The sequence below is a fragment of the Xenopus laevis genome, chromosome 9_10S (genome assembly GCF_017654675.1).
Source record: "Xenopus laevis strain J_2021 chromosome 9_10S, Xenopus_laevis_v10.1, whole genome shotgun sequence".
NCBI lineage: Eukaryota > Metazoa > Chordata > Amphibia > Anura > Pipidae > Xenopus > Xenopus laevis.
Window position 1 is genome coordinate 32837901 of NC_054388.1, and position 16237 is coordinate 32854137.

The 16237-nt window shown below is 37.4% G+C and overlaps 1 protein-coding gene across 1 annotated transcript; it reads left to right on the forward strand.

Annotated features, from left to right (window-relative positions):
* The first annotated feature begins 14018 nt into the window (after positions 1 to 14018).
* LOC121399168 (chemokine-like receptor 1) lies at positions 14019 to 15576 on the forward strand. Its single transcript, XM_041579118.1, has one exon. The coding sequence runs from the start codon at positions 14034 to 14036 to the stop codon at positions 15273 to 15275; it is 1242 nt and encodes a 413-aa protein (XP_041435052.1). The 5' UTR covers positions 14019 to 14033; the 3' UTR covers positions 15276 to 15576.
* The last annotated feature ends 661 nt before the right edge of the window (positions 15577 to 16237 follow it).

The window sequence follows — 16237 nt, forward strand, 5'->3', positions numbered from 1 at the left end:
GTTGTGCACTAAAGGCAGGCAATGCTACCTCAGGGGTGTTGTGAACACTTATTCTGAAGTTTGTATGCACTGGATGATTATTCGTTGGAATCACTTAATGATCATTTGTGTGACTATAAACAGCGCCCAGCTAAGAGAGACAGTGAAGAGATACACATAGCTGCAAGTTACAGTGTTCTACAAATACACCGTTCAATCATATCCATGTGTGTGATTGTAGATCACGGAGGAGTATTACAGCCCAGTCTATCCAGACCGTTGTGGTGACACGCCAATTTATAGTGTACCTACTCTCCCCTGTAGCGGAGACGAAGGGAGCTCTCCACTGGCCATAATAAAAGAAACCAGTTTGCATTATTAATAAATACTGTTTATGCCACCAAATCACTTTATACTCCGGTACACCACACTTGCCATCTGTAAGTCAACTGTAGAACTGTATTGTAAATGTTCTGGGTCCCAAGAACAACATTTTTTATCCTATACCATAGAAGTTAATAGCCAGCAAGGTGGCCTTTTAACTATTATTGTTGCTATTAAGGTGCTGATAGGAACACATGCAATATTATTTGTGAAGGGGTCCACAATGTGTATTTATTATTTAAAAAAAAAAAGTTTAATGTCACTAGTAACAGGTTGTAACAGTAAAGCTCCTCAGCACATGAATTGTTTGGTAGATGTATACAGGTTTTAGCAATGGCCACGGGTCTCTGTGGAGCAAAGCTGGAACTAGGGGGGCGCAATAGAGGCAGACTGTGATTCAAGCCGGCAGCTACTGTGATATAGGCATTCAGATGAGTGCTGGCTAAATGGAGAATGCTATGCAAGTTACAACTTCTGACAAAGGGTCTAAGACTGACAGGGACATCTCTCATGATGGTGCAGCTGTTTGGGGGAGAAGATGTCTAGAAGGTTGGAGGAGATTTTAAACTATAAAATGAGGGGACAGTCTTATGGTTTGAGTTTGTCAATGGATTGTTTGTTAAACTAAACAATTACAATTGCACTAAAACAATATTTATAGTATTTACAGTTACAAATTATGATATAAGTCTACATTGTTATCACCAGACCCATCATAGTTTTGTTGGTCATCTGTTGGCTCCTGCTCCCCTCATTCCAGTCTGACCCACTTCTGCACACCCCCTATCACATGGCTCCTCTGACTTCTCCCAGGCTGCTTCCTCCCCGGCCGCCCCCCGTATTCTATTATGCCAGTTCTCCGCAACTGCCCCCACAACTCACCTCTCAACTGATAAGATGGGGGAGGTAAAAACCCCCAACATGCCCACATCCTGTCTATTGGGTTTTCTCGCATACAGTAATTATATTTATGATCCCCACAGCAGACAGGACTTACTAGTCACAGGAAGCCATTTGTTATAATTTGTGTTTCAGTATAACTGATGAATAAAAATTTTTGCCATTTAAATGTGGGATACAAAGTGCCCAGACATTATCTGTTGGTGGTCAGTAGTGATGTACAAATTTATTCCCCAGACATGGATTTGGGGCAAGACATTTCCCGACCTGCAAATTGTTTCATGAAACTGCCTTGAAAATTCGCCGGTAAAAAAATTTGCTTGACAAAAAAGTAAAAGTGTAAAAATTGTTGAGCGTCAAAATAATTTTGACGCCTATTGACTTAAATGCATTTGGACAAAAAAGTTGCAGATGTAAAAATTGTTGAGCTCTAAAAATTGTCGCGCATCAAACTTGTTTTAATGCCCATTGGCTTTAATGCATTTGGACAAAAAAGTTGCTTGTGTAAAAATTGTCAAGCTTCAAAATTTTGCCGCCTATTGACCTTAATGCGTTTTTTTTCCGGAGCTTCGCAACATTTTTGGTAAAGCCAAACGGGACAGATTCACCCATCACTAGTGGACAGAAATTGGCAACATGGGAGCCTTTTTTTCTATTGAGAAAGCAGTTGTACATAGTGGATAGGAGTCCTCTAATAATGTTGGACGTGTGTAGCAGTATACTGAGCGAAAAATGCATTTTATTTTGTTTTCCAATTTTTATTGGTAACCCCAAAGCTGAAACAGGTGTCACAAAAAATACCCATAGACTCCTATGTAGTTTGCTACAAAAAGGACACGGTACAAAATATTTGCGACAAAAAACATTTTGCTAATATTTCTGCTGTCTTACGAATTTTCCCACTAATGTTTTAGCGAACCAAACGGGACAGATTCACTCATCACTAATTGGCATATGGTTAGAATATTTCAGTGGCACTTGAGATAGGAGAAAGCGGAAACCGGCAAATGGAGAAGTGGACAAAGGAGAGACTGGGGCATAGCATAGGAGAGGGAAGCGTGACAAATTATTAGACAGTATTAGAAATACAATTCACATAACAATAAAATATAATTACAATACAGATTAAGTGCTCAGTGTCAAGGAAACAAAAGGCTAGAGGACCCTACCACGTAGGGCTTACAGTCTAAATGGGAGGGTAACATACAGACACAATTCAGAGGGGTATTAAGGTGCTGCAGGTTACAGTTTGTCACACTGTTATATAAGTGCCAGTTCAGGTGTTATCCAGGTGCTCCCAGAGGAAGTCTTTGAGTTTCGTTTTAAAAACACTGAAGGAGGATTCTCTCCTGAGAGATTCAGGAATGGCATTCCAAATATAAGGAGTCGCAAGAGAAAAGGGTTTGATACGGGAAACAGTAGTATTAGTGGGGGGTACAACCAAGCGGTTGCCCTGAGAGGAGCGGAGGTTTCGGCCAGGAACATATAGAGAAACAAGAGATGAGATGTAGTTAGGTGCAGAGGAATGAAGGGCTTTGAAGGTTATGAGGAGGAGTTTATAAGTTATTCTTTGTTTTATAGGAAGCCATAATACGGAGGGGCCTGTACCCTTTTGGATGAGAGGAGGATAATTCTGGCAGCAGTGTTTAATACAGACTGTAGAGGGAAGAGATGGGAGTCAGGGAGGCCAGTTAGTAGAAGGTTACAGTAATCTAGTCTGGATAGGATGAGCGCATGCATGAGCGTCTTAGATGTATCGGGTGAAAGGAAGGATGGATTTTGGCAATATTTCGTAAGAAAAAGTGACAGGTTTTGACAGTGGTGTTTATATGATCAGAGAAGGAGTCAAAGATTACCCCCAGACAGCGAGCTGAGTTGACAGGATTAATGAGCATGTCATCAATAGAGATAGTAAATAGGGGAGTAGGACCAGGCTTAGGTGGAAAGATGATTAGTTCAGTTTTTGTCAGGTTGAGTTTGAGGTGGCGTTGGTTCATCCAATTTGAGATAGCCAGGAGGCAGTTAGAGATCTGAGCCTCTGTTTCAGCTGTTAATGAAGGGGTGGATAAATATATTTGGGTATCATCAGCATACAGATGATAATTAAAGCCAAATGAACAGATGAGATCTCCCAAAGACAGAGTGTACAGGGAGAAGAAGTACAGAGCCTTGCGGCAACCCCACATTAAGTAGAAATAGAGATGAGGTTTTTTTATCGTAGGAGACAGTGAATGATTGGTTAGAAAGGTAAGAAGAGAGCCAAGATGCAGCCTGGTTATGGATGCCAAGCAAATACAGAATCTGCATCAGAATCTGAATCTGCATTTGATACAGTTAACCACTCGGTTAACTGTATCAAATGCAGATGATAGGTCAAAGAGGAGAAGGATGGAGAAGTGACCTTTGGCTTTGGCAACCTGAAGATAGTTTGTAACTCTGCACAAAGCAGTCTCAGTAGAGTGACCAGGCTGGAAATCAGATTGCAGAGGGTCCAACAGATCATGGGTGTGTAGAAAGTTGGTAATACGGAAGAACACAATATGCTCTAGGAGTTTAGAGGCAAGTGGTAGAAGGGAGACAGGATAGTAATTTGATAGACAGGATGGGTCAAGCATGGCCTTTTTAAGAATAGGGTTTACACAGGCCTGTTTGGAAGGAGAAGGGAAGGTTCCAGAAGCTAGAGAAGAATTGAAGATGTGAGTAAGTAGTGGTGTAAGCTCTGCAGCAAAGTGTTTGAGCAGAGAAGAAGGCATAGGGTCAAGTGGGCAAGTTGTGAGCTTGGAGAAGCTTGGAGACTACCGGAGGGAAGGAATAAAGACATGCAGAAGGGGGCTTAAGGTGGCCATAGACACACAGATCGGATCGTCAAATCGAGGATTCGTACGATTTTCGGATCGTGTGTGGCGTGTGCCGACATCTTTCGCCCGGCGGAGATCGGTCGTTTGGTCGATCGGTCAGGTTTGATTTTGACCCGACCGATCCCGCCGGAGCTCATGGCACATCGTAATCTGATCGTTCGGCCATACGGCCGAACAATCAGATTACCCCCGATATAGCCATGCCTGTTAATGGCATATCGGGGAAAGATCCGCTCGTTTGGCAACATCTCCAAACGAGCCGATCTTTGCATCTATGGCCACCTTTAGGAAGGAGGAGCTGGTATACATTAGTAGAGGTAGGTATCTGATTGCGGATGGACTCTACTTTGTCTTTAAAGAAATCAGCAAAGTCCTGAGGAGAGTGTGTCTGGTTGACTGATACTGTTGATGAGGGATGGAGAAGAGTATTGAATAGAGAAAACAGGCATTGTGGGTTGGATTTGTGATTGTTTATAAGGGTACTGTAGTACTCTTGCTTGGCCTTTGACAAGGCAGAATTAAGGCAGGACAATAGACATTTATAGTGAATAAAGTCTGCTTGCGTACGGGATGTCTTCCACATACGTTCAGCAGATCTTGTACAGGGGAGTAAGAATCTAGTTTGTAAATTCAGCCAGGGTTGTGGGTTCTGAGCATGTGTACGCTTAGCCTGTAAAGGGGCCTGTGTGATTATACTCCCATACCAGGGTATCAGGATCAGACATTTCCTTAAGGGAAATGAGACTGGACCTGAAAGACTGAGCTAAGGCTGGAAGGTCAATGTCACGTGTATCCCGAACTAAGACAGTGGGGGAAGAAAGAGAGACCGTCATGAGAGAGTGCAGCCTCAACGGCGGTATCATTCTGTGAGAGCCAGGTTTCTGTTTCTGCAAAAAGTGAATTAGAGCAAAAAAGATAATGGATTAATGTGGATTTGTTAGTTAAAGAGTGGGTGTTAAGAAATGCACAAGTAAAGGGAAGACAGGAATAACGAAGAGTCGGAATCTGAATAAGGTTAGAGAAAGTAGAGGAACGAATAGATTTGCTCAAGTTGGCAGGAAAATGAGGTTGAATACATGTTGTATGGAGCAGGGTCCAGGGTTTGGAGAGATATCCATTGCAGCCAGCAAAAGTAGGTAAAAGAGGGAAAAGATGTAGTAAGAGGATTTGAAGTGACAACATATCCGGGTCTTGTTAGTAACTAAAGGACAAAGGTGTTGTAAAGTGTATAAGAGCTGGAATATGTGGAAGGGAGCAGGGAAGAAGATATGTAAATGGAATACTGACAGACAATAGGACGGTTAAAGGAAGTAACTACCTTAGGGAGCACCGTGCATGCAAACAGAGCCAAAAGAGAATAGTAAAGGAAGAGTAGCAGAAATTGGCAATTTGGTAAAAGTAGAGATTGCCACATAGAGAAATAAAAGGGGACATTAAGAAGAACAGCAGGGAAGGAAATATGGAAAGGGCATAGAGGAAAAGAGTAGTTAAGGATAAAAGAATAGAGAAAAACAAAGAAAAAATGGAGCTTGAAGAAGGAATCTTAAAGAATCCAGATAAAGCAATGGCGGAAATAGAAATTGGAAAAATATACTCCGTGCAATAGACATGTACCTCATGGCCAGTACAGTACCTCTGCTTACAGCTCCAATAAAGAGCTACTAGAATAAGTCATATGCAGCACTACTTAATTTCCAGTACATTACATGAACCATATATAAATCAAAGATTATTTAACATACTAGGACTCTAGTAAGTACATGTATCTTGAAGACCATGAACTACATAACCAAGTGAACTAATAAATGAATAAATCAACTAAAATACACACACACATATTCCCAATATTTGTGGGGAAACTTGGTGTAACAATAATATTTTCCTAATGGGATCAAGTTTCCTATCTTTTAGCCCGGAGATTAATTATCTGCAGGGCAAATATGTAAATAGTCACAGGGTTATGAGAAATCCTGGCACACAAAGGGTAAGCAAGAGCAGGCGCTTATATGTCCACATATTCCTGGGAGCAGTGTCCAATACAGTTCGCAGGAAATCCACAATGTCAGTTAATGCTTATTATAGAGAAACAACATTTGTTTACCCATTCATTTATTATGATAAAGTTTGTCCATTTGTGGCTTTGTTCTTAATGCTTTTAGACTTTGATTTGTCCTAATGCAATACAATTTATCATTATCTCATCCTCAACACTGGTGCATAATTTTGCTACTCAGTACTGTAATGTATCTTACAAATGTGACAGCCTTCCAGTGCTTTAACATCACTAAGCCAAATGTTAGTCAGGCTAAACTTTTCATTAGTGATGGGCGAATTTATTAGCCAGGCACGAATTCACAGCGAATTTGCGCGATTCGCTGCCGGCGAAAAAATTTGCGAAACGCCCGCAAAAATTTGCTGGCGAAAATTCTCAAAACTCGGCAAAAACGAGACACCGGTGCCGTTTTGCGAATTTTTCGGCGAAACGAAACGGCGCAAATTCGACCATCACTACTTTTCACGTTTCTTTCATAGACTCCCTGAAACCCCTTTACTGGCCCTAAATTGCCCATTGTGTTTCTCTCTCATCATTTATTTTGTATCTTCTTTATTTTCCGTTTTTGAAATAAACAAAACTGAACTAGGGGGATTCAGAAAACAAGAGTGAAGGGGAACTAATAGTCATATAACTCTATAGTAGTATACAAGTTTTTAACTACACATTACACAGCAATATTCCTTAAACTAGGTCCTAATACTCATTCTAAGTATAAAATTGTGTGAGGTTGAGCCTATAATACCAAATTAATTGGCAGTTGTGGTTAGTCAGATTAGCTACTGAGAACTTTGTACTGTTAGCAGCCATCACTTATGCTTTCGGCTTTTTCTCTTGTTGACTGACTCTGCTGGGTGCCTGTGCTGTGCTTGTAACTGCAGCACTATTTAAATGTATAGCTGGAGCTGTATCTGCTAGCTAGCTGTATCTGTGGGCTGTATCTGTGACTCACTGTGAGGTCTATCTGCAGGGTTTATCTGAGAGTTGTATTTGTCAGTTTATCTGCAGGCTGTATCTGGGCCCATAACCTGTTAGCAGAGTAACTGTGTAATCTGGAGTTGCAGTGACAGTCAGGACTCTTACTGGTCAGTATGATGCTGCAAGCATGGTTGATACTTTATTCTCCTCACAACATACAGAAGAAGGAACGGTATAACATCACCTCATGGAGATTATTCCCAGAACACACATTTCAGTAAAACTTTATGAACCCACAACAAAATGAACACTGTTACCTCCTAGCAGAAGTAAACAACAGTATAACACAGTATATGAGAGAGAAGGTTTTTGTTGCTAACTGATTTGGGGGAAAGAAAAAGTACAAACAAAGCGAATCGATTCCTTTATATTAAGGGGCAGATTTATCAAGGGTCAAACTTCGAGTTTATGGAGTTTCTAAAAACTCCCATCAACTTGAAATTCGAAAAGAAACGACCAATCAAAATTTTTTTAAAAAAATCCAATTTTCTAAACCCACAAACTCGAATCGAATTGGAATCAAATTTGATTTTGAGTTTTTTCAAAAAAAAAAAGATTTTCAAAAGTCCCCCAAATGACTCAGAATTGTTTGTATGAGTTCCCCCATAAGCTAAAACACCAAGTAGGCAGGTTATAGATGGCAAATAGTCGACTTCTTAAAGGGGCAGAATTTCTTTTAAACTCGATTCGAATTTGGACTATTCCCTAGTTGAATTACACAAAATAAACACGAAATTCAAATTTTAAAATTTTTAATTCGACACTTGATACAACATGCTAAATATTGTTGAAATACTGTTTTTTTATCAAAAAATATAAAATTTTATTATGATGCTTCCTCTGGACATAAGGAACATCTTCAATAAATTCACTTCTTAATTACAAGCATAAATAAAATATTGAATTGAAGCAGCAAAGCTCATTTACTCCATTAGTGATGGGCTGTGCTAGTAGTTTAGAGGAATTATTGGTATTTTAAAGCAAAAGGAAAGCTGATAGAGGAGGGGCAATTAAATACTGAAGTACAGTCTGTAACATTTCTGCACTTCTGACATCTGACTTTGAGACAGAGACATCCTGGAATTTACTACAACTTCTTCCAAGTAAGAGGATGTTATTCTACAATTATTCTACAGAACCAAACTTCTATGCAGGTACAACAAAATCAAAAGTAGTGCAGTCCAAATACTCATTTACACAGTATATATTTTCATAACATGCATTTACACTTAATGGTTTATTTTTTTAGGAGTCTTCATAATATTTCATGCCAAATAACTTAAACATATTAGGGCCAGTCATAGAACAGTAATATATAATTTAATTGAAGCACAGAAGTCTTAAAAAAGTTTTTCTCATATTTATCTAAGGAAATAGTGACATAAGAGTTATCGACGGACATTGTTAGCTACTGTATGGGCATCTGAGAGGAATGCCCTAATTTCTAAAAAAATATCTCTCATTAGGCACAGATAATTGATTTTATTTTAGTAGTGCTACTCTTAATTGCAGCTATTGTCACCAGCACCACTATCCAGTCGATGAGTTAAGAGTCACTGTTTGTGTCACTGCTAGGAGTTACTACAGTATTTTAGTTAATGCTGCATGAAAGAAAGGGTTATTCATGTTTTTGGAAATGTGAGCCTTGCTGTGTGAATGTTAAACTTAAAGAAGTGCTATACCATAACAGGTTATTACATGGGAATAAATACTTAAGTTAACCTTTTCGCTGCCAGCCGATTTGGCTGATTTGGTACTTTTATTGCCAGACCATTTTTGAACATTTGTACTCTTTCACTTTAAGGGCCTTTTTTTTTTGGGACAACCCACGCTTTCAAAATATGCTAGAATTTTGGTGTAATTCCACTTCTGTAAAAAAAATATAGTCTTCTTAGTGTCTAATAAAATGAAAAAAATCATTTTTCATATTGTACAATCACATATATCAAAAACATAATTCATTTTATGAATTAGAACAGAGCAGATTTGGAAAGTTCTATGTCTCCTGAATGCACCAATAACAAATATATATAGTTTTATGACAATTTCTCACTTGTATAGATCTAAATCTCTAAGCAGTATACAACCAAATTTCCAAAGCACCGCTCCACAAAACAGCATACTTCTGATATCAAGGTTTACCATAGAAAACTATGTTAATAACAGATTCTGGAGAATCAAAAATGGGTAAATATATCCATGTACTCCAAACTACCAAGTTGCAATTCTCTCCTAAAGTTATAGTTTTTTATACAAAATTATGTTCACACCAGAAAACCCTATATTTTTAGAATGTACACATTCCCTGAATCCAAATTGGGTATGCATGTCTTTCTACTCCAAAGCAAACAAAAAAAGCTGCAAATCTTTCCTAAATTTTGCCATTTTGGTGACATTTCCAAAAATCACTTCAAAACTTCCAGCCTGCAGCATTTTATTTTCCACATACTATTAGGAATCAAGATAAATCACCCCAAATATGAAAACCTGGGGTTCACTGAAAAGTTTGATACCCAATGTACATAGCTTTATCAAAGAAAACCAATTTATAAACACTGCCAGTTTTATGTGGGATAAAACAAAACAGCATACTTCTGATATCAAGGTTTACCATAGAAAACTATGTTAATAACAGATTCTGGAGAATCAAAAATGGGTAAATATATCCATGTACTCCAAACTACCAAGTTGCAATTCTCTCCTAAAGTTATAATTTTTTATACAAAATTATGTTCACACCAGAAAACCCTATATTTTTAGAATGTACACATTCCCTGAATCCAAATTGGGTATGCATGTCTTTCTACTCCAAAGCAAACAAAAAAAGCTGCAAATCTTTCCTAAATTTTGCCATTTTGGTGACATTTCCAAAAGTCACTTCAAAACTTCCAGCCTGCAGCATTTTATTTTCCACATACTATTAGGAATCAAGAATCAAATCACCCCAAATATGAAAACCTGGGGTTCACTGAAAAGTTTGATACCCAATGTACATAGCTTTATCAAAGAAAACCAATTTATAAACACTGCCAGTTTTATGTGGGATAAAACAAAACAGCATACTTCTGATATCAAGGTTTACCATAGAAAACTATGTTAATAACAGATTCTGGAGAATCAAAAATGGGTAAATATATCCATGTACTCCAAACTACCAAGTTGCAATTCTCTCCTAAAGTTATAATTTTTTATACAAAATTATGTTCACACCAGAAAACCCTATATTTTTAGAATGTACACATTCCCTGAATCCAAATTGGGTATGCATGTCTTTCTACTCCAAAGCAAACAAAAAAAGCTGCAAATCTTTCCTAAATTTTGCCATTTTGGTGACATTTCCAAAAGTCACTTCAAAACTTCCAGCCTGCAGCATTTTATTTTCCACATACTATTAGGAATCAAGATAAATCACCCCAAATATGAAAACCTGGGGTTCACTGAAAAGTTTGATACCCAATGTACATAGCTTTATCAAAGAAAACCAATTTATAAACACTGCCAGTTTTATGTGGGATAAAACAAAACAGCATACTTCTGATATCAAGGTTTACCATAGAAAACTATGTTAATAACAGATTCTGGAGAATCAAAAATGGGTAAATATATCCATGTACTCCAAACTACCAAGTTGCAATTCTCTCCTAAAGTTATAATTTTTTATACAAAATTATGTTCACACCAGAAAACCCTATATTTTTAGAATGTACACATTCCCTGAATCCAAATTGGGTATGCATGTCTTTCTACTCCAAAGCAAACAAAAAAAGCTGCAAATCTTTCCTAAATTTTGCCATTTTGGTGACATTTCCAAAAATCACTTCAAAACTTCCAGCCTGCAGCATTTTATTTTCCACATACTATTAGGAATCAAGATAAATCACCCCAAATATGAAAACCTGGGGTTCACTGAAAAGTTTGATACCCAATGTACATAGCTTTATCAAAGAAAACCAATTTATAAACACTGCCAGTTTTATGTGGGATAAAAGGTACAAAAAATTATGGGGAACCCTGAAAACCATATTCTGTACAGTACACATTCTGATGAATCTAAAATGGTTAATTATGTCTTTCTACTCCAAACTACACAACTACTAAGCTACGTGAAATGCAGCGGTTTTTATGACATTTTTGAAAATCTCAATTGGACACATTTATCTCACCCAATTTCTTACATACAATTGTAAAACACCCTAAATACTGATGCCAAGGGTCTACAGAACAGTTTGATTCCCAACATGTAGAGATAAACCAAAGCAGCTGGCATGTGCGTACCCCAAATAAAAATAGTGCTTATGAATTTTCTATGATGCTTATTAGCCTTCTGTGAACAAAGACCCCTGACTGCGTATTATGTCGAGCAAGATTCTCTTAAGAGTAAAAAGACCCCCCAAAACCATATATTTTTGGAAAATACACATTCTGTTGAATCCAAAATAGGTAATTATGTCTTTCTAGTCCAAACTACCATACTGCAAAGCTATGCAAAAGCAGTCGTTTTTACAACATTTCTGAAATTCTCTAAAAATATTGCAATTGGCCGCATTATCTCACCCAATTTCTTACATAAAATTGTAAAACACCATACACATTGATGCCAATGGTCTGCTGAACAGTTTTATGCCCAATATGCATAGCTATACCAAAGCAGCTGGCATGTGCTGACCCAATTAAAAATAGTGAGTAGTAAATTTTCTCAGGTGCTGTTTCACCTTCTGTGAAAAAAGACCCCTAACTGTTTATTATGTACTGCAAGACCCCGTAACTGTTCAAAGACCCCCCAAAACCATATATTTTTGTAAAGTACAAATTCTGACAAATCCTAAATTGTTAAAAAAAATTATACTTCAAATGACCAAAGTGCAAACAACGCTAACAAATACATAAGGAACAATAATGCAAGCAATAAAATCACAAAAATCAAATACAATTTGGCAAATAAATGAAATAACAAAATAACTGATCCGACAGCATGGTTATCAAATAGTCACGCTGTAAGTAATGTAGTGGGATCCTGTGATGATCGCGTCGCAGGTGGCAGCCCCCTTGACTCATTGCCTAAGGTGTTGGGGACACAGCAGGTTTGTCTGCACAGCAGCAAAAGCCCTTGACTGCGCTGCAAGTAGGCACTACATGCTTGGAAGTCAGAGAATTTCCTGCCAGAACGTAGTTCCTACTTGCTTAGCAGTTAAAGGGCAAGTCAACCCCAAAATAAAAAATTGCATAATAAAAGAAAACACAATTCTTAGCAACTTTACAATATACATTCATTACAATTTGTCTATGGTTTTTAAGTTATTTGTATATGTTGCTATTGAAAGCAGTGTTTGTCTGTCTCTTTCTATTCTCTGCCTTGATGGCTAAGACTGTTGATACAAAGTAAGACAAGCAGCTGGTTAACAGGCCTGACTTGGCTGGGGAACCAAGACTTGTGCAACATTGTTTAAAGAGTAACAAGCAGGAGTTGAGCAAATTCTGCTTTTTAATAGCAAAGTTTTTACAAGTAACTTTAAAAGCACTGAACATTTTTAATAAATGTATACTGTATTGGAAAGCTGCTTAGAATTATGTTTTCTTTTATTAGGAAAATGTTTATTTTGGGGTTGACTTGCCCTTTAATAATAATACTAAAGTTAACAAAACACTATCTAAAATAAATTGTGGCACTCATAATGTTACTCTAGAAAGAGCATATAAACCGTAAAAAAAATAAAAAGCAAAGGACAGGTAGAATAATGAAAAGCTGGAGAGAGAGGAGAGAGCACAGTAAAACATACAGTATAAGGTGGATATGGATGATTGTCATGTGCATATGTATAGTTTATGACATTGTATGGGTGTTTTGGTACAGTTTGTTTTTATGAGAGGACTACAATGAAGACAGGTAGAAAGTCAATTATAGTAAGATTTGGGGTGAATGCCAATTATTCCTCATTGATACACTTGGATAAACACTTGTTTAAAAATCTAAAAATTATGTGTTATTAGGGGTACTCTGACCAATGAATTCATGGGGCTGAAACCAAATTCCTATAGAATAGTCTATTATTAGGTTATGCAAGTTCCAAATCCAAACAACTTCAACCAAACTACAACCCACAATTTTATCTTATTTAACAATATAATAACTCTAAAAAATCTGGTGCTGGAATAGACACCATAAAATCATGAAATGTATGAAATTTTTGGATTTGACACCCAAACTCAGATTTTTTCAGATTATCGTATGAACCCCATGGCATATCATGATATCTTCCAGTTTTAAAATGGTTAGCTGCTATTGACTTCTACATGACCTCAGGTCAGATGTCGTATTTTTGGGTTCAGACTTTTAGCAGCCTCAAGGTATAATAAATCTCGAAAAATTTGAAAATTTGAAAATTCGGGCTTTACCAAATAACCCTGTAAAGGTCAACAATAAAATCATTTATTTTTCCCAGAGCAATGTTTTTTTTGGCTGCCAGGGTCAGCACCCCCATTTGAAAGGAGTAAAGAGTCAGAAGAAGGCAAATAATTAAAAACAACTATAAAAATTAAGACAGTTTGAAAATTTGCCATTCAATAACATACTAAATGTTAGCATAAAGGTGAATCTCCCATTTATAAGCAAAATATTTCATGTGCATAAAGCAAAATTTCATGTATCTGTTGTGTTATGTTACTGTATAGATAATACTTTTGGTTTAATGAATGCTGAACATTTCCAGTGAATGTGTTGCTTTATATAGTTGATCAATATCCTTGTGGCATGTTAAAATTACAATTAAAAAGGTTTACAGATAAATTCTGAATACATATTGTATAACAAATGGAATTTAACCCAGTGCTGGTTACTGGGTCTCACACATAACTCATTCTGATCTGATTCAGGTTCCCCTTTGATGAAGGAAGTAATGGAAGTGATAAAAGTCCCAGAAGAGGTTTGCAATTACAGTACTTACTCATTTGAAGTCATAGAAGCGACTCGTTATACATCTTTCGTGTTGATTACACTTTCCTGCATCCTAGGATTAGTGGACAATGCTGTGGTCATCGCTGTTACCGGATTCATCATGAAGAGGAAAAATAGTCAAATCTGGTTTCTAAACTTGGCTGTGGCTGATTTTTCCTTTTCCCTCCTTCTTGGGCTTTATGCTCATTATATTTTCACAGAGAACTGGCAATTTGGATCATATTTTTGTAAAATCTTTAATTATGCTTCCACGTGTAATATGTATGCAAGTGTTTTCATCATCACAGCTCTGACTATTGACCGTGTCTTATCAGTGGCCAAACCAATATGGCACCATAAGAATTTCTCTGTAAGGTTTTGTTGCTGGATCTGCGCTGCTATTTGGATACTAACAGCTCTGGTCAGTCTTCCAGTGTTACTATTAAGTGATGCGATTCAGTACGGTGACAAAATGCATTGCAGAATAGTCATTGCTAAACCTTCCTATGCTGCTCACAATGTTCATAAAAGAGATGTAAATGACAGCCTGGAATACATGGAAGGTTCTGGTTCAGTAGCTATAAATAATGTCGATTATATTGGAGCAGTAAGTGAAAATAACCATACTGGATTTAAGCCAACACTAATAACCTTGATGAAAGATCCAATTACAACAGGTGAGATAAGTTATCTTTTTGCACAAGTGCAGTATATACAGGTGTATGCTGAAGCAACAGAAACAACATCTTGTACCATTAACCTCAGGGAGCTCAGGGATACGGCATTTTCAACAGGCTGCATTGTTATCCCGTGTATAGTTCTGGGTTACTGTATCCCATTGGCCGTCATTCTGGTTTCCAATCTAATCATTGCTCAGCAAGGGGGGAAATCTCAGTCCGTAAAGTGCCGCAGACTATATAGAATTATAATTATGATAGTCCTGTTCTTTTTCCTGACATGGACCCCACTGATCACAGCTCAGATTATTTTGCTAGCTGCTCTTTATAGTGAAAATTTGATACTGATCTATAGAATGTACTGGGTGATGCCACTTGTGTCCAGCATAGCCTTTAGTAACAGCTGCATAAACCCCATCATATATGTACTGGTTGGCACACAGGCTAGGAAAGCTTTTTCTGATGTTATGAGCACAAGACTGTCTTTTTTAGGTGGATCCCAAAGCTCTGGTTGAAATGTTGCCTTTGTTTCTGTTCACTAGCTTTTCTTCTGCAGACATATACTATTCTCTTAAAACCTGGTGTCTGTCAACAAAAACAGTGCCTGACGGGCACAGTATAATAGTAATTCAGTATAGTAAGTAAACTGTTGTATTTGACTATCATCTAAAGGGTATTCTAGGGCCTAGCATTCTCCTCAACCTTGGAAAAAAAAATTTGCACCACGATATTGAAATTGCAAATTTGTTAGGACCCCCTAAAGGTCATCTATACTGCTATGAATATTGCTTCCAGTTATATGGGCCTATACCCTTTGTAAGATATTCTTATGGACAATATCAATATTAATTAGTCTATAATAATGCAATAACCGTAGGTTCTAACAGGGAGGTTTGGCAAAGAAATGATATTTAACCAACGGTATTATTAAAAAGATGATTTATGTATAGAATCAAAACACACTAACACAATTACAGAAAATAATAAGTCATAATATACACATAGGGAATGATGCAAGAAAAAACCCCAACCATCTATAATTCAGAATTATAGTACAGGTTATTTGCAATGCATATCAAACAACCAGTGAGACAAATCAACAACTCTAACTTAAACAGCAATCAATATCCACAGTATGCAAACAAGGAGACAAAGGTTACAATAAACTATTCCAAACAATATGCTCTAAACACCTATAACCATACTAATAAGTAATAACGATCAATGACAAAGAGACACTGAGATAGTTATCAGTTCTTGAACAGCACGTCAGTCTCTGGGCCTGCAGAGTTTCTGGTCAGAGATGGACCCCTGTACACAGAGGTCTGTTCCCCAAAACAGAACTCCAGACTGTACTTTGGACACATCTTTTATACTGTGTTTAGAGTCTCACCCCCACAAGAAGACTTGCTAAACAGAAGCCCAGATGGACTCGTTTCTTGTTTGATTACATAACTTTCCGGAACCATATGTAAAG